Source organism: Phacochoerus africanus, chromosome 16 (genome assembly GCF_016906955.1).
Source record: "Phacochoerus africanus isolate WHEZ1 chromosome 16, ROS_Pafr_v1, whole genome shotgun sequence".
Taxonomy (NCBI): Eukaryota; Metazoa; Chordata; class Mammalia; order Artiodactyla; family Suidae; genus Phacochoerus; species Phacochoerus africanus.
The window spans coordinates 38,069,499-38,094,551 of NC_062559.1; the positions used below are offsets into that span (position 1 = coordinate 38,069,499).

At 37.7% G+C, this 25,053-nt stretch overlaps 1 protein-coding gene across 3 annotated transcripts in view; it reads right to left on the reverse strand.

Annotated features, from left to right (window-relative positions):
• The window catches only part of SEPTIN7 (septin 7), a 101,709-nt gene that overhangs the window by 24,775 nt on the left and 51,881 nt on the right, over positions 1-25,053 (reverse strand). For all 3 annotated transcript variants that reach the window (XM_047763082.1, XM_047763081.1, XM_047763083.1), the window contains 3 exons: positions 10,071-10,171; positions 8,367-8,501; positions 3,074-3,191 (listed from right to left, as the gene is read on the reverse strand). In XM_047763082.1, coding sequence (XP_047619038.1) covers positions 3,074-3,191; positions 8,367-8,501; positions 10,071-10,171 — 354 coding nt within the window. The remainder of the gene's footprint in view (positions 1-3,073; positions 3,192-8,366; positions 8,502-10,070; positions 10,172-25,053) is intronic.

Genomic DNA, 25,053 nt, shown 5'->3' on the forward strand with positions numbered 1-25,053 from the left:
TCAGATCCCGCCTTGCTGTGGCTCTGGCGTAGGCCGGTGGCTACAGCTCTGATTAGACCCCTAGCCTGGGAACCTTCATATGCTGCGGGAGCAGCCCTAGAAAAGGCAAAAAGACAACAACAACATATTAAAAGAATCATACGCCACCATCAAGTGGGATTTATCCCAAGGCTGCAAGGATTTTTCAGTGTGATACACCAAATGAACAAATTGAAGAATAAAAACCATATGATCATCTCAATAGATGCAGAAAAGCTTTTGATAAAATTCCAGATAATGGGCATAGAGGGAACAAACTCCAATATAATAAAGTCCATATATGACAAACCCACAGCTAAAACCATACTCAATGGTGAAAGCTGAAAGCATTTCCTCTAAGATCAGGAACAAGACAAGGATACCCACTGTAGCCACTTTTATTCAATATAGTTTTTTTGGGGAAAAAAAAGAACTAAAAGCAATTCGAATTGGAAAAGAAAAATTGTCACTGTCCTCAAAGAAAATCCTAAAGACACTAACAAAATATCTACTAGAGCTCATCAATGAATTCAGTGAAGTTTCAGGATACAAAATTAATACACAGAAATCTGTTGTATTACTTTTTTTTGGGGGGGTCTTTTTAGGGCTGCACCCAAGGCATACGGAGGTTCCCAGGCTAGGAGTCGAATCAGAGCTGTAGCTTATGGCCTACACCACAGCCACAGCAATGCTGGATCCGAGCTACATCCATGTCCTACACCACGTTCATGGCAACGAAAGATCCTTAACTCACTGAGCAAGGCCAGGGATCAAACCTGCATCTTCATGAATGCTAGTCAGATTAGTTTCTGCTGAGGCACGATGGAATTCTTATTGCATTTCTATATACAAAAACCAAAAGATCACAAAGAAAGATTAAGGGAACAATCTCATTTACCATCACATCAAAAAGAATATGTAAGGTAAGAATAAACCTATCTAAGGAGGAAAAAGACTTGTGTTCCAAAGATTGTAAGATGCTAATGAAAAAAACTGAAGACAACACAGAAAGATAGGAAAATATACTGTGTTCTTGGACTGGAAGAAACTATATTGTTAAAATGACTATACTACTCAAGGCAATCTACAGATTCAATGCAATCACTATTAAATTACCGATGTCATTTTTCACAGAACCAGAACAAAACATTTTTAAATGTGTATGGAAACACAGAAGACCCTGAAGAGTCCAAGCAATCTTGAGAAAGAAATACATGACCTCACACAGGTCAGAATGACCATCATCAAAAAGCCTACAAATAACAAATGCAGGAGAGAGTGTGGAGAAAAAGGTACCCTCCTACACTATTGGTAGGAATGCAAACTGGTACAGCCACTAAGGAGAAGAGTACGGAGGTTCCTTAAATAACTAAAAACAGAGCTGCCGTATGATCCTGCAATCTTACTCTTTGGCATATATTCAAAGAAAACTAATTTGAAAAGATACATGCATTTCAATGTTCACAGCAGTACTGTTTACAATAGCCAAGACATGGAAGCAACCTAAATGTTCACTAACAGGTAAATGGGTAAAGATGTGGTGTATATATACATGTATATATATATAGTGGAAAATTACTCAAGCAGAAAAAAAGAATGAAGCAATGACATTTGCAGCAACAAAATGGACCTAGAAATTATCATACTAAGTAACCCAAAGATAAGTATTATATGATATCACTTATATATGGAATCTTTACAAAAAAGATACAAATGTCTAGACCCAGAGACATAGAACACAAACTTACAGTTACCAAAGGAGAAGCAGGGGGATTAATTAGGAGGATGGGATTAACATACACACACTACTATATATAAAATAGATAACCAACAAGGACCTACTGTATTACACAAGGAACTATACTCAATACCAAAGTAACTCTGTAGTTACAAGAGGGACTACAAGGACAGTAAGATATATTTAACTCTAAGTTTTTTTGTTTTGGTTTGCTTTTTTTTGCTTAGGGCTGCACCTGCAACATATGGAAATTCCCAGGCCAGAGGTCGAATCAGAGCTGCAGCTGCTGGCCTACACCACAGTCACAGCAGCACAGGATCCGAGCTGCGTCTGCAACCTACACCACAGCTCTTGGCAACGACGGATCCCTGACCCACTGAGCAAGGGCAGGGATCAAATCCGCATCCCTCATGGATACTAGCTGGATTCATTTCCCCTGCGTCACAATGGGAACTCCTATTTTAAAATAGCATACAACATAACTGCAGTTAAAAGATATAACACTGGCCTAAAATTAAACAATAGGTTACTGGAATAGTAAAGCAGTTTGAGAAACTAACCCTACATTTCATAAAATGTAATATATACACCAAACACAGTAATAAGGGAAAAATAAACCCCTGCTTTAAAGTGGTCAGACTTTCTGGAAAATTAAAAGTTAACCTATTAAGTACCACTTTATTCCAAAAAGAGTTTTTAAAAATAAAAGTGACAAACAATGCTGGCAAAGCACTGAAACAAATAAGCCCCTTATAAAATGAATTTGACTGTTTTATTGGGAAAGGAGAATGACAAAAAGGGTATGTGTGGGTGTAGGGGGACACAAACTAATTATACCCTTTCAAAAGGTAATCCTATCCCTGGGAATTCAGTCTATAAAAGTAATTCTAAAGGGTGTGGGGAGGGGTGGTGGTCGAAGCAATACAGACACATCTAAAATAGCCATATCTAAGAAAAGAATCTAAAGAATATGTGTGTGTAACTGGATCACTTTGCTGTATACCTGAAACTAACACAACATTGTAATACTGTACCACAACACTGTAAATCAACTATATTTCAATTTTAAAAATACTATCACCATCAAAAAATAAAGTAAAATAGCCTTATTTAAACTGACAAAAGAAAAGGGCAATGTAACTACTTAAGGGCTCCAAAGAGAAAACGAAAGCAGAAGGTTACTTCCAAGAGCTATTTTTAATACAGTGTATAGCAAGAAAAATACACTCTCACAAGCTATACTGAAAACAAACAAAAAAACTACATATTCCATATGAATGTACTAGAAATCCAAGAGTTCAAGCTCCTTCTACTCACCTGTTTTTTAAACTGTTGGCACTCCTCTGGTGTGAGTGTGTCTGCTTTGGCAATAAGTGGAATGATATTCACTTTTTCATGCAAACGCTTCATAAACTCAATATCCAATGGTTTAAGTCTGAAATAGACAATTTTAATATGACTGGATTGAGCAATTTGGGAGAATAGATTTTCCCATTTCCAACACTAAATTAAATACATCAGAACTACTTTACTTGTCAGAAACACTCTCTGAAGATGTACTGGGCCATCAACAGGACGAACAGGACCTCAAGGAGTTCCTGTTATGGCTCAGTGGTAACGAACACAACTAGTATCCATGAGGACGCGGGTGTTATCCCTAGCCCCACTCAGTGGGTTAAGGATCTGGAGCTGCTGTGAGCTGTAGTGTAGGTCACAGACACGACTCAGATCCCTTGCTGGTGTGGCTGTGGTGCAGACCAGCAGCTGCAGCTCTGATTTGACCCCTAGGCTGGAGTAGATAAGAAGGCTTTGACTCCTGCCCTTCAACACCCTGATCAAAGAGTTTTGGCTCTCAGAAAGAATTAGAAAGAACAGAAGGTTCCTAACAGACTTTCCTATAATAGTCTCTATACTTATTACTCATAATTTGGGAAATCTTTGGGTTTTTGTGGGTTTTTTTAATGAAAAAAAGTTCTTTCACTTCTTGCTACCAACTATATTTCCATTACACTCTGGCTGCTGCCTCCACTTTGCAACTATACTTTCAAAGTTGCTGAATACTTCCATACTGCTAGTATAATTAATTAGCAGCAGCTAAATCATAAATATTATGGTGTTTACCATTATTTTTTAATTTGCCCATTATGTAGCATTTGACATTACTCTCTCACAATTTGTTCATTTAGGGTACTTTTCAGGATCCTCTTTGTAAGCTAATCCTTTAGAGATATATTCCTCAGAATTATCTAGGAGGTCTCCTCTTATCACTCTACATTCTGCAAGCTTATCATCAATTACAATGGGTCCTTATTATCCCTTGTGAGTCAAAAAGTCCCAAGTCTTTTTACCAAGCCCAGATCTCACCCTCAAGTTCCAGGCTTGTGTTCACCCAGTGGAAATATTACTCGGACATTCCATTTTGGCACCTCAAAATCAAAAGTTCATATGAATCCCCAAATTTTCCCTCCCCTTCTGTACTTTCTATCTCAGTGAATGGCACTACAACCCACCCAATCACTCAAGGCTGAAACTCAGGATTCCTCTGTCCTCTAATTTTCAATTCCAAATATTCACCAAGACCTGCTGAACAAATATGTTTATGTATTTATCTCCATTTTCACTGATTTGGTTCAGAGCACCAAGACTTTTGGTATGCACAGATAAATACAAGACTCTAATCTGGTCCATGCACACTGAGTCAGACTGGTTTTTCTAAAATCCTAATCTGAACAATTCATTCCTTAACTGAAAACCTTATTAAGGCCAGATTCCTTAGCTAGTGTGGCCCACAAGGCCTGTGATGACATAGTCTCTTCACCGTCCTCATCTACTTAGCATCCCTTAGCATTTTGCCACCTTCTACTTCCAATGTGTCAGCCTTTTGAATAATGATGACAAGGAAACCGGGGAAGTCAACTTTTCAAATATAAAACAACAGGGCTGAATAACATTTAAATCTGTTTTAAAAAATTAAACTTCAGATATAACCATTATAAAAGCCCCGATAAAATCCTTCTGCCCTTTAGAATACAAATTTCAAACGCTTATAAAATGTCAACACCAGAAAACATTTAGTTCATAGTAGATTATATTCCGGTTGAAATTTTTCCTCTGCCCGTTTAATTTCAGATCATCTTTTCCAACAAATTCAGTTTTTAAATGTTTTTAAACAATGGAAAGTCCTTATAGAATTCCCAGAAAATAAACCGACATTGGAGGGAAAAGACTATTTAACCTCAAAGCCTACAGCAAATGACAAATATTTATGAAATATATACATAGTATTTATAATAGATATTATATCTTACATATATAAATATATAAATATATATATATATATATATATATATATATATAAATAAAGTGTGTGTGCATGCACTTTTTAGTCCCACACCTGTGGCATATGGAAGTTCCCAGGCTAGGGGTCCAATCGGAGCTGCAGTTGCTGGTCTATGCCACAGCCACAACAACGCGGAATCCAAGCTGCATCTGCAACCTACACCAAAGCTCATGGCAATATCAGATCCTTAAGCCACTGATCGAGGCCAGGGATTGAACCTGTACTCTCAGGGCTAAGAGTCTAGTTAGTAACCCACTGAGCCACAACGGGAACTCCCTACACATATATTTCTAAGAGAAAAAAACACTTTCTACATAAAACTCACTGAGTGACATCGTTTTCTCAAATTGGCAATCAATATTCAAAAGGTTTATAAAAACACCATTTAAAAATTCAAGTTCCAGAGTTCCTGTTGTGGCGCAGTGAAAACGAATCTAACTAGTATGCATGAAAACGCGGGTTCTATCCCTGGCCTTGCTCAGTGGGTTGGAGATCCAGCATTGCTGTGAGCTCTGGTATAGGTAAGACGCAGCTCAGATGCTGTGCTGCCGTGACTGTGGCATAGGCTGGCAGCTGTAGCTCTGATTCAACCCCTCACCTGGGAACTTCCAAATGCTGTGGGTGTGGCCCTAAAAAGCAAAATAACAAAAAAACAAAAACGAACAAACAAAAAAACCCCTTAAGTTCCAAGTCAGTTACCAAGCACTGAACAGAGAAAATAAAGCACCAAGAACTGAAATCATAAATTAACCCCAAGTTCAGTGGTGACACTTGGTAGGATGAAGTGGAAGGCACTGAAATTTATAACTACTCCAAAAACAGAATCCCTCTAAAAAGGGAATGCAGGATAAGACAGAACAGTCCAAATTCATTTATTATGCTGCCTGAAATTTCGGTCTGTAGTGAGCAGAAATTTGGAACTCTCTAGAGAAAAGCGTCATGTTCTTTCACTGAATCTATAGTAGCACATACTAATGGGCAAAACTATTCCATTTCTAAAAATAGTTAAGCTGAGGAGTTCCTGGTGTGGCACAGTGGAAACTAATCTGACTGTAAACCATGAGGCTGTGGGTTCGATCCCTGGCCTCGCTCAGTGGGTTAAGGATCCGGCGTTGCTGTGAGCCATGGTGCAGGTTGCAGATGTGGCTTGGATCCTGTGTTGCTGTGGCAGTGGCACAGGCCAGCGGCTACAGCTCCATTTCGATCCCTAGCCTGGGAATCCCCATATGCCATGGGTACTGCCCTAAAGAGCAAAAATAAATAAATAAATAAATAAATAAATAAAAGAAATAGTTAAGTTGACAAACTACTCAATAGCATATTTTTATACATAAGAAATTAAAATTTTGAACTCTTATCCTTTGTGACAAACAAATGGCCCAAAGCCACTACATGTATCAAAAATGTTCCTTTAAAAAAAACATTGCATTTCCCAAGCAATTTTAAGAAATATATTTTCCCTCAGGGGATATGAGAAATGCGATTTCATGAGAATTACTAAATCATGGAGAGAGTCCAAAAGATCTAAAATAATAAAACTGGGACTTCCCATCATGGCTCAGCAGAAACAAATCTGACTAGCATCCATGAGGACACAGATTTGATCCCTGGCCTTGGTCAGTAGGTTAAGGATCCAGCATTGCTGTGAGCTGTGGTGTAGGTCAAAGATGTGGCTCGGATCCCGAGTTGCTATGGCTGTGGTGTAGGCCGGCAGCTACAGCTCCAATTTGACCCCTAGCCTGGGAACCTCCATATGTTGTGGGTGCAGCCCTAAAAAGACAAAATCATAAAAATAATAAAATAATATAATAAAACTGGATATAAACTGATGGATTTCTAGCGACTTAACTGCAGATTAAGATTTTACTCTGTTGTCTTCCAGGAAGAAGCCCTAACAAGTTAAACCAGAATTATAAAAAATATACATATAAATTCAGGAAGAAGCTAACAACTACTCATAAAAGGCTATACATACATACATACACACACACATACACACACACAGCATGGTATTCTTGAGGGTTTTTTTTTCTTAGCCTTTTAAGTAGATGAATCAATTTTTTGTTTTAAATACGTAAACTTCTGAAAATACTGTATAATAGTATTAGAATTAGAAAAAACATTTGAGGAGTTCCTGTCGTGGCGCAGTGGTTAACGAATTCGACTAGGAACCATGAGGTTTCGGGTTCGGTCCCTGCCCTTGCTCAGTGGGTTAACGATCCGGCGTTGCCGTGAGCTGTGGTGTAGGTTGCAGACGCGGCTCAGATCCCGCGTTGCTGTGGCTCTGGCGTAGGCCGGTGGCTACAGCTCCGATTCAACCCCTGGCCTGGGAACCTCCATATGCCGCGGGAGCGGCCCAAGAAATAGCAACAACAACAACAACAACAACAACAAAGACAAAAGACAAAAAAAAAAAAAGAAAAAACATTTGAAACACTACAATGGACAGTGCAAAAATGGTAAATTACATAATTAAGGTTTTCTGCTCAACCAATGGGCACTATCTAGAAAAAATGTGAAGAAGAAAGCAGAAAATAGAGAGAAAGGTACTCTTTTGAAGGAACCAGTTTACACTACTGGTAATTTGAGTGTTTGATGACTTAATGCTATTTAATGTATCTGCTGAAAATGACGAAGTAAAAACAACAACAAAAAAGGAGTACAGACAGGTTGTACTAATAGCAGAGCAATCAGATCATATAAATGTCAAGATATTTAGATCCTAATTTTAACTCCTAATAAGCAGAATGTTAATACTGATGATATGATACTGAAACAATGTGACTGTAATAGCTAAGGCAAAACATTAAGACAAGCAGTTTTAGTGTAGAAAGAAATGGCACTTGAGAACCTTGGTATTTAAGGATTTTTGCAATCGTCTCTACCAGATTTATAGTAAATAATATCTGGAGTTTCTTAGACTATGTCTAGGCTAATTGTTACAGCTGTTTTTCCTTATTTGATAGTTCAATTAGTGGCAGACTGACCAAAAAGAAAGCTAAATTAGCCACACTGAGACACCAAACCATGATGGAAACAACGTTCCTTTCTATGAAGCAGGTAAATGCATAAGAAACTAAGAAGTAAAATCACTGTCAGCTTATGTAGGACTTAAAAAGGTTTTTTAAAAGCCATTTTTATATGGAACTTGAAACTTTACAACTGATATAGTTAAACGTACTCCACAAAAATAAGGATTACGAAAACATACACCCAACGTTGAGTAATAATAAAACAATAAAAGGTTATGTGAAGCATCAAGGTACTGACCCATGTCCTGAAGGAGCAATGAAGTATAAACAACACTGCACCCTGTTATCAGGCATCTGACGTCTGTTCACTCGAGATTCTGCATTTAGGTAGTCCTCAAACTTACTATCAATGTAATCGATAACAGGCTGCCAGCTGTAGAATGGAGATAAATAATAAGTTGTGATTCTACATATGAATATACAACTGATGCCTATGTTAAAGAGCACTGACCAATATTTTAAAATATGTAAAACCAATGTAACCAATGGAAGATACCTCAAATTATTCTACATATTCTGATTCAAAAACACTTACCAATTATATTCAATAAATCTTGATTTTTGAGTTTCCAATGTGGCTCAGAGGTTAACAAACCCAACTAGTATCTATAAGGATGCAGGTTCAATTCCCTGGCCTGGCTCAGTGGGTTAAGAATCTGGTGTTGGAGTTCCCGTCATGGCGCAGTGGTTAACGAATCCGACTAGGAACCACGAGGTCACGGGTTCGATTCCTGCCCTTGCTCAGTGGGTTAATGATCTGGCGTTGCCGTGAGCTGTGGTGTAGGTTGCAGACGCGGCTCGGATCCCGCGTTGCTGTGGCTCTGGCGTAGGCCGGTGGCTGCAGCTCTGATTTGACCCCTAGCCTGGGAACGTCCATATGCCGTGGGAGCAGCCCAAAGAAATAGCAAAAAAGACAAAAAAAAAAAAAAAGAATCTGGTTCTGCCGTGAGCTGCGGTGTAGGTAGCAGACGTGGCTCAGATCCCAAGTTGCTGTGGCTGTGGCAAAGGCCGGGAGCTGTAGCTCCGTCCGATTTGACCCCTAGCCTGGGAACTTCCATATGCTGCAAGGGTGGCCCTAAAAATAAAAAGAAAAGAACTTGAGTCATCATTTCTAAACTTTCCAAATGAAAGAAAACTGTCTACAGTTAAAACACAACTAAATTATCATCACATTATTTACACTTAAAAGTATATCAATGCTAAGGCACTTTATAATATGAAAAATTATATCCAGAGATTTACATTTTGTATGAAAAGATTAAATAATATAGAAACTTTATGATGAACTTATTTAGAAGCTTCAAAAGTTGACAAAATTTTACTTCAAAACCAATGTGGAACTCAAAGAAAAATCATAAATATACATAATAATATTGTCTATAAACTATTAAGATATTACTTCCAACTAGAAACACAGACATTTTCTTCACTTATGATTTGTGGAAAAACTGAAGGTCTAAAACCAGGTTTAAATTAGGATGTGACAGAAAATAACACATACAAATGCATAAAATTATAGTAGAGAATGAAAAGTTTGTTATTTCTTATGCGAATTCTTGTATCTATGTTGTTTCAGAAATTGTCTTCAAAATAACTCTATGATATGTGTTATCTCTAACTTTAGAGAAAAGAAAATCAGTTCAAGTTAAGTTAAACAACATTGACAAATAAGTGACAAAAGTTGATTAATGAACCCAAGTCACATTATTCAAAGGTCAGTGACCTTTGCTAAAATGAGACGTTTTTCTGGCCACATCCATGGCATACAGAAGTTCCAGGGCCAGGGACTGAACCCAAGCCACAGCTGCGACCTGAGCCCCTGCAATGACAACACTGGATCCTTAATCATGGAACTCCTAAAATGAGAAGTATTAAAGGAGAAAAACCTAACCACCCCCACTCCTAAATGCAATGGAAAGCAGTAATGACAAACGCTTCTTACCAATTACTATTATCCACTGCATCGCCAAATCCTGGGGTGTCAACTATTGTAAGCAGCAACTGAACACCACCTTCTTTGATTAAAACTTTGGATTGTTCCACCTGTAAGAGTCATTGATACAGTTAATACCATACATTATACATGTGATTTCCTACAAGTCAAGAGGTAGGAAGACAAGCATTATTCAAAATCAACTGGGTGTACAGCAAAGAAAACCATAAATAAAACAAAAAGACAACCTACAGAATGGGGAAAAAACATCTGAAAATGATGCAACCAACACAAGCTTAATTTCCAAAATACATAAAAAGCTCATATAATTCAACAATGACAAAAAAACAAACAATCCAATCAAAAAATGGGCAGGAGACCTAAATAGACAGACATTTCTCCAAAGAAGAAATAAAAATGGCCAACAGGCAAATAAAAAAGATCCTCAACACTGCTAATTATTAAAGAAATACAAATCAAAACTACAATGAGGTACCACCTCACACTGCTCAGAACAGACATCATTAAAAATGTCTACAAGTAGGAGCTCCCATCGTGGCTCAGTGGTTAACGAATCCGACTAGGAACCATCAAGTTGCGGGTTCGATCCCTGACCTTGCTCAGTGGGTTAAGGATCCGGCGTTGCCGTGAGCTGCAGTGTAGGTTGCAGACGTGGCTCAGATCCGAGTTGCTATGGCTCTGGTGTAGGCCAGCGGCTATGGCTCCGACTCAACCCCTAGCCTGGGAAGCTCCATATGCCGCGGGAGCCGCCCAAGAAATGGCAAAAAGACAAAAAGACAAAAAAAAAAGTCTACAAGTAACAAATGCTGGAGAGGATGTGGAGAAAAGGGAACCCTCCCACACTATTGGGGGAATATGAGTTGGTCCAGCCATTATGGAAAACAGTATAGAGGGTCCTCAGAAAACTAAAGATAGAATTACCATATGATCTAGCAATCCCACTCCTCAGATATCCAGACAAAACTATAATTCAAAAAGACAAAAAAACCATGAGAGAATACCATGAACAACTGTATGCCAACAAATTTGACAACCTAGAAGAAATGGAAGACTTTCTAGACTTACAGCCTGCCAAAACTGAATCAAGAAGCAACAGGTAGCAGTTCCCGTGGTGGCGCAGTGGTTAACGAATCCGACTAAGAACCATGAGGTTGCGGGTTCGGTCCCTGCCCTTGCTCAGTGGGTTAACGATCCGGCGTTGCTGTGAGCTGTGGTGTAGGTTGCAGACGCGGTTCGGATCCCGCGTTGCTGTGGCTGGCGTAGGCCGGTGGCTACAGCTCCGATTCGACCCCTTGCCTGGGAACCTCCATATGCCGCGGGAGCGGCCCAAGAAATAGCAAAAAGACAAAAAAAAAAAAAAAAAGGCAACAGGTCAACTGAACAGACTGATCACTAGAAATGAAATTGAGTATGTCCTAAAAACACTCCCTACAAATAAAAGTCCAGGACCAGATGGCTTCACAGGTGAATTCTACCAAACATACAAAGAGTAACTTATACCCATCCTCCATCAACGTTTCCAAAGGTTGAAAAAGAACACTCCCAAAGACATTCTATGACATCACCGTCACTCTAATTCCAAAACCAAAGATACCACCAAAAAAGAAAACTATAGGCCAATAACTTTGATGAATATAGACGCAAAAATTCTCAACAAAATTTTAGCCATCCGAATACAACAACATACAAAAAAGATCATACACCACGACTAGGTGGGATTCATCCCAGGTGCACAAGGATCGTTCAACACATGCAAACCAATCAACGTCATACACCACATTAACAAAAGTCAAAGACCGCATGATCATCTCAATAGATGCAGAGAAAGCATCTGACAAAGTCCAACATCCATTCATGATAAAAACTCTTACCAAAGTGGTTACAGAAGGAACATACCTTAACATAATCAAAGCAATTTATGACAAACCCACAGCAAATATAATACTCAATGGAGAAAAGCTGAAAGCCTTCCCACTAAAATCTGGAACAACTCTCACCACTGTTATTCAACATAGTATTGGAAGTCCTAGCCATAGCGATCAGACAAACAAAAGAAATAAAAGACATCCAAATAGGAAAAGAAGAGGTAAAACTGTCACTATATGAAGATGACATGATACTATATATAGAAAACCCTAAGGACTCAACCCAAAAACTACTTGAACTGATCAACAAATTCAGCAAAGTAGCAGGATATAATATTAACATTTAGAAATCAGTCGCATTTCTGTATACTAACAATAAAATATTAGAAAAGGAATACGAAAATACAATACCTTTTAAAATTGCACCCCAAAAAATCAAATACCTGGGAATACACCTGACCAAAGAGGTGAAGGACTTATATGCTGAGAACTATAAAACATTAATCAAGGAAATTAAGAAGATGTAAAGAAATGGAAAGATATTTCCAATGCTCCTGGGTTGGAAAAATTAACATTGTAAAAATGGCCATACTACCCAGAGCCATCTACAGATTCAACGCAATCCCTATCAAATTACCCATGACATTTTTCACAGAACAAGAGAACAAAACAATCCAAAAATTTACATGGAACCACAAAATACCCAGAATTGCCAAAGCAATTCTGAGGAACAAAAACCAAGCAGGAGGCATAACTGTTCCAGACTTCAGGCAATATTACAAAGCCACAGTCATCACGACAGTATGGTAGTGGTACCAAAACAGACATACAGACCAATGGAACAGAATAGAGAACCCAGAAATAAACCCAGATACCTATGGTCAATTAATCTTTGACAAAGCGGGCAAGAACATAAAATGGGAAAAAGACAGTCTTTTCAGCAAGCATTGCTGGGAAACCTGGACAGCTGCATGCAAATCAATGAAACTAGAACACACCCTCACGCCATGCACAAAAATAAACTCAAAATGGCTGAAAGACTTCAATATAAGACAAGACACCATCAAACTCCTGGAAGAGAACATAGGCAAAACATTCTCTGGCATCAACCTTGTGAATATTTTCTCAGGTCAGTCTCCCAAAGCAACAGAAATAAAAGCAAAAATAAACCAATGGGACGGAATCAAACTGACAAGCTTTTGCATAGCAAAGGAAACCAAAAAGAAAACAAAAAGACAACTTACAGAATGGGAGAAAATAGTTTCAAATGATGCAACTGACAAAGGCTTCATCTCTAAAACATACAAGCAACTTACACAGCAAAAAAGCCAACAACCCAATTGAAAAGTGGGTAAAAGACCTGTATAGACATTTCTCCAAGGAAGATATACAGATGGCCAACAAGCACAGGAAAAATGCTCAATATCACTGATTATTAGAGAAATGCAAATCCAAACTACCACAAGATACCACCTCACACCAGTTAGAATGGCCATCATTAATAAGTCCACAAATAACAAGTGTTGGAGGGGGTGTGGAGAAAAGGGAACCCTCCTGCACCATTGGTGGGAATGTAAATTGGCACAACCACTATGGAAAACAGTATGGAGATACCTTAGAAAACTATACATAGAACTACCATATGACCCAGCAATCCCACTCTCGGGCACATATCCAGACAAAACTTTCCTCGAAAAAGACACATGCACTCGCATGTTCATTGCAGCACTATTCACAATAGCCAAGACATGGAAACAACCCAAATGTCCATTGACAGATGACTGGATTAGGAAGATGTGGTATACATACACAATGGAATACTACTCAGCCATAAAAAAGAACGAAATAATGCCATTTGCAGCAACATGGATGGAACTAGAGCCTCCCATACTAAGTTAAGTAATTCATAAAGAGAAAGACAAATACCACATATGATATCACTTGTATCTGGAATCTAAGGCACAAATGAACCTTTCCACAGAAAAGAAAATCAGGGACTTGGAGAATAGACTTGTGGTTGCCAACAGAAGGGAGTGGAATGGACCGGGAACTTGGGGTTAATAGATGTGGACTATTGCCTTTGGAATGGATAAGGCAATGAGATCCTGCTGTGTAGCACTGGGAACTATGTCTAGTCACTTACGATGGAGCATGACAATGTGAGAAAGTAGAATGTGTACACATATGTGTAACTGGGTCACCATGCTTTACAGTAGAAAAAAAATTGTATTGGGAAAATAACTATTAAAAATAACAAAAAAATAAATGTTAACTCTCATTAAGAAAAAAAACAAAACATGCACCACAATATTCATAGCACCACTATTCAAAACCTAAGACATGAAAACAACCTAGATGTCTATCAACAGAGGAATGGATAAAGATGTAGTACTTATATACAATGGAGTACTACTCAGCCATTAAAAAGAATGAAATAATGCCATTTAGAGCAACATGGATGGACCTAGGGATTATCAACAGAAAGACAAATACCATGTGATATCAAGTACATGTGGAATCTAAAATATGACATAAATGAACCTAACTATGAAATAGAAACAGATTTACCAACAGGGAGAACAGACTTGTGGTTGCCAAGGTGGATAGAATTGGGGAAGGATGGAGTGGGAGGCTGGAGTTAGTAGATGTAAGCTATGGCGGGCATAAACAATAAGGTCCTACTGTATAGCACAGAGAACTATATCCAATATCCTATCATAAACCACAATGGAAAAGATTTTTTTTTTTTTTTGGCCTTTCTTAGGGCAGCTCCCATGGCATATGTAGGTTCCCAGGCTAGGGGTCCAGTCGGAGCTGTAGCCACCTGCCTACACCACAGTCACAGTAATGTGGGATCTGAACCACATCTGCAATCCACACCACAGCTCACAGCAACGCCGGATCCTTAAACCACTGAGCAAGGCCAGGGACCGAACCCCTAACCTCATGGTTCCTAGTTGGATTTGTTAACCACTGAGCCACAACAGGAACTCTGAAAAGAATTTTTTTTTGTCTTTTGTCTTTTTTGTTGTTGTTGTTGTTGCTATTTCTTGGGCTGCTCCCACGACATATGGAGGTTCCCAGGCTAGGGGTCAAATCGGAGCTGTAGCCACCGGCCTACCCAGAGCCACAGCAACGCGGGATCCGAGCCGCGTCTGTAACCTACACCACAGCTCACGGCAACGCCAGATCGTTAACCCACTGAGCAAGGGCAGGGACTGAACCCGTGAACTCATGGTTCCTAGTCGGATTCGTTAACCACTGCGCCACGACGGGAACTCCCTGAAAAGAATATTTTTAAGTGTATATATATATATAACTGACTTTGCTGTACAGCAGAAATTAATACAACATTGTAAGTCAACTATACATGAATAAAAAATTAATTTTAGAAAAAGAACTAAAAGGTACCTAAAACAAATTAAAGGTATTTAAAAAAAATGGGAAGCTTTTTGCAAACTAAATCCACCTCTACTTTCTTTAGAATCAATTACTGTGGACATTAGAAGTCCTGCTTACTTGAAAGAAAAGCACATATGTAAACAGTGGGTTTATGACTCATCTTTGGTATAAAGAAGGGAAACAGGAACTAATACAATAGTAACAATCACTAAAGCCATATAATACTTATATGACCCAAATGCACATCTAATAATACAAATAATGTGCTTGAATAAGTAACTCACAGAGGTCAAATGTGATTAATCAGACAAGCATATCTAATCTACCATTTATTATTATAAATGTTTTCCAGGACTATTTCCATCCAGTTTGAGCTAAACCAAATTACTCAAGTGAACTTATTACCATTCCAAAATCTTTCTCAGCTGTAATTATTTACACTTGCATTTATGTTATGGCTAAGATACAATTCTCTTCTCAAATGTGTTACAGTACATTCAGGCCAAAATCAGCAAAGGTCCAGGCACTGAAAAAAATGTATTCTGGTAGGGTAAAAACCTACTAACTCTGATTAAAATCTTCAGTTCTCTTTAGAATTTGTGAAAACGTTCCATTTGAGAGAATAGTTGTATGGTTCCCAAGGGGGAGGGAGGGCTGGGAAGGGGTGGATTGGGAGTTTGGGGTTAGCAGCTGCAAATTATTAAAGACAGAATGGAAAAACAACAAGATCCTACTGTACAGCACAGATAACTACATTCAATATCCTGTCATAAACCATAACAGAAAATAACATGAAAAAGAATGTATATAAAAGTATACCTGAATCACTCTGCTATATAGCAGAAATTAACAATACTGTAAATCAACTAAACTTCACTAAAATTTTTTTTAGAATGTTCTATTTGAGAAAAAGTATTGAGCTTAATAATAGTTCTTCCTACAATCTAAGACATTCTAGAATCCCAATCTGCTTTAAAATGTAAAAATCATTCATCCTTGGTATATACTGCTACTATATAAAGCAAATACTGATTCAAACAGAAAATCATTTTCCAAGAAAAAGATAGGCTTTCATTCAATTTATATCAACTGTTTACTAAAACTAGAGGTTCCAGGCATTCTGACAGGCTAACTTAAGAGGCAAGAATTACACTTGAACTTCTGAGTGTTAAATACCATAAAACATTACAAATTATGTACTACCAGATTTAAGGCGGAAATGTAATCACATGAAAAGCAACTTAAACTATGTATGTTTATTAAAAAGAGCTTGGCAAGTTAAAGCAACTAATTTCCAGGTAGAAAAAGTTTGATTCCTCCTCAGGGATTACAGAAATGATGATGTCTTTCCACTGCCCTATGGCATTTTCTTACAGATGCTAGCTGATGGATAAAGAGACTGAAGAGTTGAGACCAAGACTGCTGAGCAAGAAAGCGTGTAGCAGCACTGCCTAGCAGAACTTTCTGAGATGACGGAAATGTCCTATATCTACATTATCCAATACAGCAGCTGCTTACCCATGTGGCTACTTAGCTCTTAAATATGACTAGTGCAACTGAGAAGCTGAATGTTTCATTTTATTTAATTTTATTTCACTTAAACTTGAATAACTACACGAAGCTTAGTGACTACTGAATTGGACACTGCAAGCTGATACCAAAAAAAAATTTTTTTAAGGAGTTCCCGTCGTGGCTCAGTGGTTAACGAATCCGACTAGGAACCATGAGGTTGCAGGTTCGATCCCTGGCCTTGCTCAGTGAGTTAAGGATCCGGCGTTGCCATGAGCTGCAGCGTAGGCTGCAGATGTGGCTTGGATCCCACATTGCTGTGGCTCTGGCGTAGGCCAGCGGCTATGGCTCCGATTCGAACCCTAGCCTGGGAATCGCCATATCCCGTGGGAGCAGCCCAAGAAATGGCAAAAAAAAAAGACCAAAAAAATTAATTTTTTAAAAGAATATTACCAAAAAAGAAACTTACTTAAACTGAAAATACTGCCTCAGATTTAAAGGAGAGGCTTTCAATCTTTTAGACAAGAAAGAAACAAATCTCTTATCTTTTACACCAATGGCTTTCAAATTGCTTTGATCCTAGAGTACACTGTCAGTGAAAAATTTGCCCCAATGCTCATAGTAGCACTATTTACAATAGGCAAGACATGAAAGCAACCTTAATTTCCATCAAGAGAAGAATGAATAAAGATGTGGTATATATACACAATGGAATACTATTCAGCCATAAAGAGAACATAATGCCTTTTGCAACAATATGGATGGACCTAGGGATAATCATACTAAATGAAGCAAATCAAAGACAAATATCATACGGTATCATTTGTATTTGGAATCTTAAAAAAATGACACAAATGAACTTATTTATAAAACAGAAACAGACTCACAGACTTCAGAAACAAATTTACTATTACAAAGGGGAAGGATGGGGGAGGGATAAATTAAAATTGAGATTAATACATATACATTACTATAAATAAAATAGATAATTAACAAGGACCTACTGTATAGCATAGGGACCTCAGTATTCTGTGATAACTTATATAGGAAAAAAATCTAAAATTAATAGATATATACATATGTATAACTGAGTCACTTTGCTATACACCTGAAACTAACACAACATTGTAAATCAACTATACTTCAATATAAAATAAAATTTAAAAAGCTATCAGTAGAAAAATTTGAACATCTCAAATATATAAGTATATTTATCTACCAAATATATACAGTTGGCAACCTGAACATTAAATATTAATAAATATCAATTTCTCTGTAGATTTAAAAAAAGTAAACATCAGTAAATAGGGGTTTTGATATTTTCTGGTCTCCTTCAATATCAACGATGGATACACACTGCTTGGGAGACTACTGTTTTGCACCACATAGCTAAGATGATACAGTTTGTCTAATAGCAGGTTACGCTAATAATATGAGGAAGGCAAAATAACTGCAGAAATAGATTCATTGGCGTAGATTCTCAAAACTAAAAAAAATTAAGTGACATTACTTCTTGTGGCTTAGGAAGTTCACATTTTACATATCTAGTAGTCCTCCACAGTGAGAAAAAGACAATTTGGTTGTATGTCACTTACATCAGAATCTTTAAAAAAAAAAAAAAGGAAAGAGAAAGACAATCTGTTCAAATCTAACATCTCAATATATCCCTAATTTGCCTCTATATCCTTCATAAAAACAAGTTATTCATTTATGTTAACTGTCATTGAAGCAAAAATATCCAAAGCAATCATACTACCCCTTCACCTAATAATTCTTTTAGAACTGTATATTAGAACTGAGAGAAAAATATAACTTGTTCCATATGAATCATCTCCTGATTTTACTCCAAAACATTTTGGTTCCCTTATCACCAAATAAAGCCCATTTTTACCTTCAGTAATAGGACGTATATTAATCACACACTGTACCAGCTTAAATTTTTAAATCTTTTTGTTTCTATGTTTATAAAAAAAATTAGTTCAACAACTTGTTTACTGAAGTGACAACAAAAATGAAGATCTGTATTTTATATGCTATAGCAAGTCTGTTTATGAAGCTTCTTTTCTTCTCAAGCCTATGAAATTCTGTGTATCCATACATGGTCAAATACAAAGACAGCAACATATGGAAGAGATCCAGAAAACATGACTAAACCAGTACCATTCACAGGATCCAACTGTATCCTACCATCTGGTTTTCCAAGTATCCTCATGGGATCCATGGAAAACAAATTAGTTCAAGTTCAGGAATTTCAAACTTTTCTTAAGAAATTTATTCTAAACAGCCACTTTCCCATGCACTTTGCTTAAGCAGGTCACATCAGCATATTTTACAGCATCACTCAAAGTTTTCTAAGATTAAACACATAATTTAATACTGAAGGAATGAATCAAAGGCACTTTCAACTGTGTTTTTCTCTAAAAAAATAAAACTAAAGTCTATTATATTGTCTATGTATAATTAACTTATTAAAGGCTCTTTTGTGTCCCCAGATTCCAGAAACTCAAGGCCTGCTTTTTTCTAATACTGTTCAGTTTTCCAACTTGAGGGGGGATAAAGTCAAACCTTCAATGTTTATACAGCTTCATTCCTTCCATTTTGAAAGATTATTACACTACATTTTTCTAACCTCATGTTTGAGTCGCTTTTTAAGATAAATAAAAAGTGTTACTTAACGAATTACATTAAAATTTGAGAGGGTTAAAATTTTCTGTCAAGAGCTTACCTCTACCTATACTTAGGCACAAGGTGGCATTATAGCAAAAGCTCTGTAGACACTTACATAGTAGATATTTGTGGGGTTTTTTGTTTTGTTTTAGTTTTTTTTTTTTTTTTTGGTCTTTTGCCTTTTCTTGGGCCGCTCCCGTGGCACATGGAGGTTCCCAGGCTAGTGGTCTAATCAGAGCTGTAGCTGCCGACCTACGCCAGAGACACAGCAACCTACGCCAGAGACACAGCAACGAGGGATCCGAGCCGCATCTGCAACCTACACCACAGCTCACGGCAACGCTGGATCCTTAACCCATTGAGCAAGGCCAGGGATCGAACCGGCAACCTCATGGTTCCTAGTCGGATTCGTTAACCATTGAGCCACGACGAGAACTCCCATGGTAGATATATGAACAGCCTGCGATATTCCACTTTGCTCAAACACAAAATCTCCTTTGATAATTTAATGGCTCAACAAACTTTTTTTTTTTGTCTTTTTGTCTTTTTAGGGCCACACCTGCAGTACATGGAGGTTCCCAGTCTAGGGATGGAATTGGAGCTGTAGCTGCCAGCTTATACCACAGCCACAGCAAAACCAGATGGAGCTGCATCTGTGTCATACACCACAGCTCACAGAAACACCAGATCCTTAACCCACTGAGCGAGGCCAGCGATCGAACCTGTGTCCTCATGGATACTAGGCAGATTCATTTCCACTGAGCCATGATGGGAACTCCCTCAACAAACATCACCTTAAATACTTCATTATGTTCAACAAGAAACTATAAGAGGCAATGATCAACAAAACAGTTATGTTTAAAGACTACTTCTTTCTCATTAAGACCCAGAATTAGTTTGAGAAGAGGATGATTCAAAGATTCTGCCTTCTAGGAGTTCCCCTCGTGGCTCAGTGGTTAACGAATCCGACTAGGAACCATGAGGTTGTGGGTTTGATCCCTGGCCTTGCTCAGTGGGTTAAGGATCTGGCGTTGCCGTGAGCTGTGGTGTAGGTTGCAGATGTGGCTTGGATCTTGCATTGCTATGGATGTGGCGTAGGCCAGCGGATACAGCTTCCATTGGACCTCCATATGCCTCGGGAGTGGCCCAAGAAAAGGCAAAACGAAACAAACAAACAAAAAAAGATTCTGCCTACTACTCTCAGAACCATTATACCTCATTCCCCCATCTCCTTAGAGACCTTAAGCCCTTGTCCCTCTCACTTTCTATTAGTAACCCTCTTCCCAAACCCTTCCTTTTCCTTTCTCAGATACTGTTCCATAAAACTCATAAACTTCAACTTTGACAGAATTCTGTGCCATCTGATAATCCTTTTGTCTGTTCCTTCATCTCAGGCCACTTCCATTTATTGGCATGGCTTTTCTCAGTGTCTACCCTAAAAATCTCTGCAACCAAGCTTGGCGAAGTACTTAATCTTGACTAAAAGTCAAGAGTATCTCCTTTTGCTGTTGTTGTTTTTCTCAGTTTTTAAATTGAAGTAAAATTGATTTACAATGTTTCAGATGTACAGCAAAGTGATTCAGTGTACATGTGTGTGTGTGTGTGTATTCTATATGTTCTTTTTCAGATTCTTTTCCATTACCAATAACAGATGCCAGCCTGGGAGAAATTATCTGCAGTGACCGAAATGTAAGGGAGTACTACCTAGGTAAAGGAACTTCTCCAAATCAAGAAGGTAAAGACAGGAAATACTAAGATGGTCAAAGCACTTCAAGGAAATATAAGCAACCCATGACTATAAAAGACATGATCAATATCACAAGGAACCAAAGAAAATAAATTGAAACAATGAAATATCTCTAGGCAGGCACACATACATTTGCACGTCCACATACGTACACAACAGAAATGAGCTACGTCCACCAAAAGATATGTATAAGAATATTTATGTTAGTGAAAAACTGAAAACTGAAGTGCTTATCTATAATGGAGGGGCTATCTGTGATAGATCCATACAGTGGAATATTATGCAACAATTAAAAATAACTACAGTTGGAGTTCCCGTTGTGGCGCAGTGGTTAACGAATCCGACTAGGAACCATGAGGTTGCAGGTTCGGTCCCTGCCCTTGCTCAGTGGGTTAACGATCCGGCATTACCTTGAGCTGTGGCTTAGGTCACAGATGCTGCTCGGATCTGGCATTGTTGTGGCTTGCCATTGCCGTGAGCTGTGGTGTAGGTTGCAGACGCAGCTCGGATCCTGCGTTGCTGTGCCTCTGGGTAGGCCGGTGGCTACAGCTCCGATTTGACCCCTAGCCTGGGAATCTCCATATGCTGCGAGAGCGGCCCAAAGAAATAGCAAAAACAAAAAAAAAAAAACAAAAAAAACAAAAAAACCTACAGTTATTTATACAATATGAATAAATATGAGAGGCATAATCAGCACAAGAAATCAGACACAAGAATACATCTAAATGAAGTTCTAGAACAGACAAAATTAAGCTATGGAGACAGAAGTGAGAAGTCAGAAGTGTGTTTATATTTGGGGATGGATGTAATACTGAGTGAGAGAAGGCACAAGGAAGCCATCTAGCATCCTAGAAACATACTGTATCTTAATCTGGGTGGTAGTTACCTAGATATATGAATACATATATAAAAACTCATCAAGCTCTACACTTAAATTTGTGCTGTTTTAGCATACAGACTTTAAAAATTTTTTTAATTAAATTTAAAAAACTCTGGAAGTTCCTATGTGCTTCAGCAGTTTAAGGATCCAGTGTTGTCACCGCAGTGGCTCAGGTCACTGCTGAGGCACAGGTTCGATCCCTAGCCTAGAAAATTCTGTATATCTCACAGGCACAGCTCCCCACCACAAAAAAATTCTGCCCATGACAAAATAATCAATACAACTTCAAAAAATATATTTAAAATTTCAAAGATTCTCAAATTAAAAATTATTCCATTTAATCTATGATATTGGTTTATAAAACTTCACAGACCACAAAAAACCACTTCAAAGATCCTCAAAGTCTGAAATATCCCAACCAAACATTAAGTCTTATAAATTAAAAAAAAAAATTTTGTTCAATCATTCAACAAATATTGGAAGCTAACAAATAACAGACTCTGTTCTAGGAACTTAGATTGCAGCAGTGAATAAAATTAAAAAGTAAAACAACAGAGTTTCCATCATGGCTCAGCAGAAACGAATCTGACTAGTATCCATGAGGAGTCAGTTCAATCCCTAGCCTTGCCCAGTGCGTCAGGGATCCAGCACTGCCAAGAGCTCTGGTGTAGATTGTAGATGTGGCTTGGATCCCGCCTTGCTGTGGTGTAGGCTCGCAGCTGTAGCTCTGATTTTGCCCCCTAGCCTGGCAACTTCCATATGCCTCAGGTGTGGCCCTAGAAAGCAAAATAAATAAATAAAAATTAAAAAGTAAAACAAAAAACCACTTCTCTTAAGAATTTCTCATTAGCTAACATCAGACAGATTGGCCTTATAATAATTTTCTGTTATTTTAACTAAAGTTTCATACATTATATAACTATGAAGAGATGACTTCGCCAAATTATTTCGTCTTCTTTTTGTCTAAATTACCTAATGGAAAAATGTATCTATATGTAAGACTTTTAAAAGAAAACGTAGTATAAATCAAAAGAAAACTGACAATTTGTTGGACCAAACATTACTAAAAAGTAAAGAAAAGGGAGGTCCCATCATAGCTCAGTGGTAACAAACCCAACTAACTAGTATCCATCAGGATGCAGGTTCAATACCTGGCCTCAATCAGTGGGTTAAGGATCTGGAGTTGCCATGGGCTGTGGTGTAGGTCGATGAGGTTCAGATCCAATGTTGCTGTGGCTGTGGTGTAGGTCGGCAGCTGTAGCTTCAATTTGAACCCTAGCCTGGGAACTTCCATATGCAGCAGGTGTGGCCCTAAAAGGCAAAAAAAAGTAAAGCTAATCCACTTACTTATAACTGGCTAATCTGTTAAACTAACAGTTACTAAGTATCTACAGAATAGGGATAGTATAGTTTGACACAGTACAAACTAAACCAGAATGCTTGGATTTGTATCCTAGTTCTGTTACTCAACTACATGAATTTAGGCTTATCACTATCTCTGTGCCTCAATTTCCACATTTGTAACATGGAGGTAATAATACCACTTATCTCATAATGTTGTTATAAGAATTAAATAAGAAATGCATCTGAAGTGCTTAGAATAGAGCCGAGAAGATGTTAATGACTCACTAAGTGTTGTTTTACTGTTAATGTAGACTGGGCATCTTCTATGTACGAAAACTACAAAGAGGAGTCAGAAAATTTCCCCACCAGCACTAATCACTAAGTATGTAAGTATGTGACCATTAATAAGTACATAACTATTAATATTTAACAGATATTTCTCACTAAATATTCCAGAACTTAGGGAACAACACTGTAGGGTTCCTTTAGCATTTCTACATACCTAGTTACTGATCTTGGATTTAAATACTTAAATTAAGAAAATTAAAACCTTATCTTCTTGCACGGGTTAAAATATTCACTGTATCACAAAATAAATAAGTAATGCAGTATACTATCAAGTTTTCAAAACACATTTTTGCAGGTAATTTGAAATCTCAAGATCTGTGAAGGGTATTTTTTAAAATTCCTAAAACAGAGAAAACTTTAAAAAGGAGAAATAAAATATTTACTTTACAGACTTCTTAGGGACCTACTGACTAAGCTACATCTTGCAGTTTGATACCTAAGAGTTTCTGCCTAAATTTCCCACATTGTCCTTCTACCTTGTGCAATGGGATAATCACCACAAATCCTTTCAAATCTAGCTCTAGCATGACTGCTCAATAAAACATGCTCCTGCCAGAACTGTTCCTCTTATGACTATGTGCTGTGTATTACTGCATCAATCCACCAACAATTTTTTCAATCAATAGTTTAGAGCAGTGCTGCCCAATAAAAATGTAATGTGAGCCACATGAATAATTTAAAAATTTTCAGTAGCCACTATAAAAAGTAATAACAGGTAAAATTAATGTATTTTACCTAGCCCAATATAACCAATTATCATCACTGTAAAATATAATCAGTATAAACATTTATTAATGAGATACCATTCTTTCCTACATACTAAGTCTTCAAAATCTAGGGTGTATTTTACACTTGCGTAGTATCTCAATTTGGACTACACACATGTGGCTACAAGCTAACATACTGGAGTTGTAGAGAACGAGAGAGTCTAACACTGTTACATGAAGTATGGTCTACAGGCCAGCAACATCAGCATCACCTTGGATTTTGTTAGAAGTACTAAATCTCAGCCTACATCAGACCTACTAGAACAGGAAATAAATTTCACAAGCTCCCCAGGTGATATGAACGCATATTAAAGATTGAAAAGTACTAAATTAGACCAAACATAGCTTGGAGGCCTTAACAAATTGCTACTGCCATTCAATTATCACATGGTATCATGACACTTACTAATATAGAACACTGTGTTTAAATAATATTAGCTTT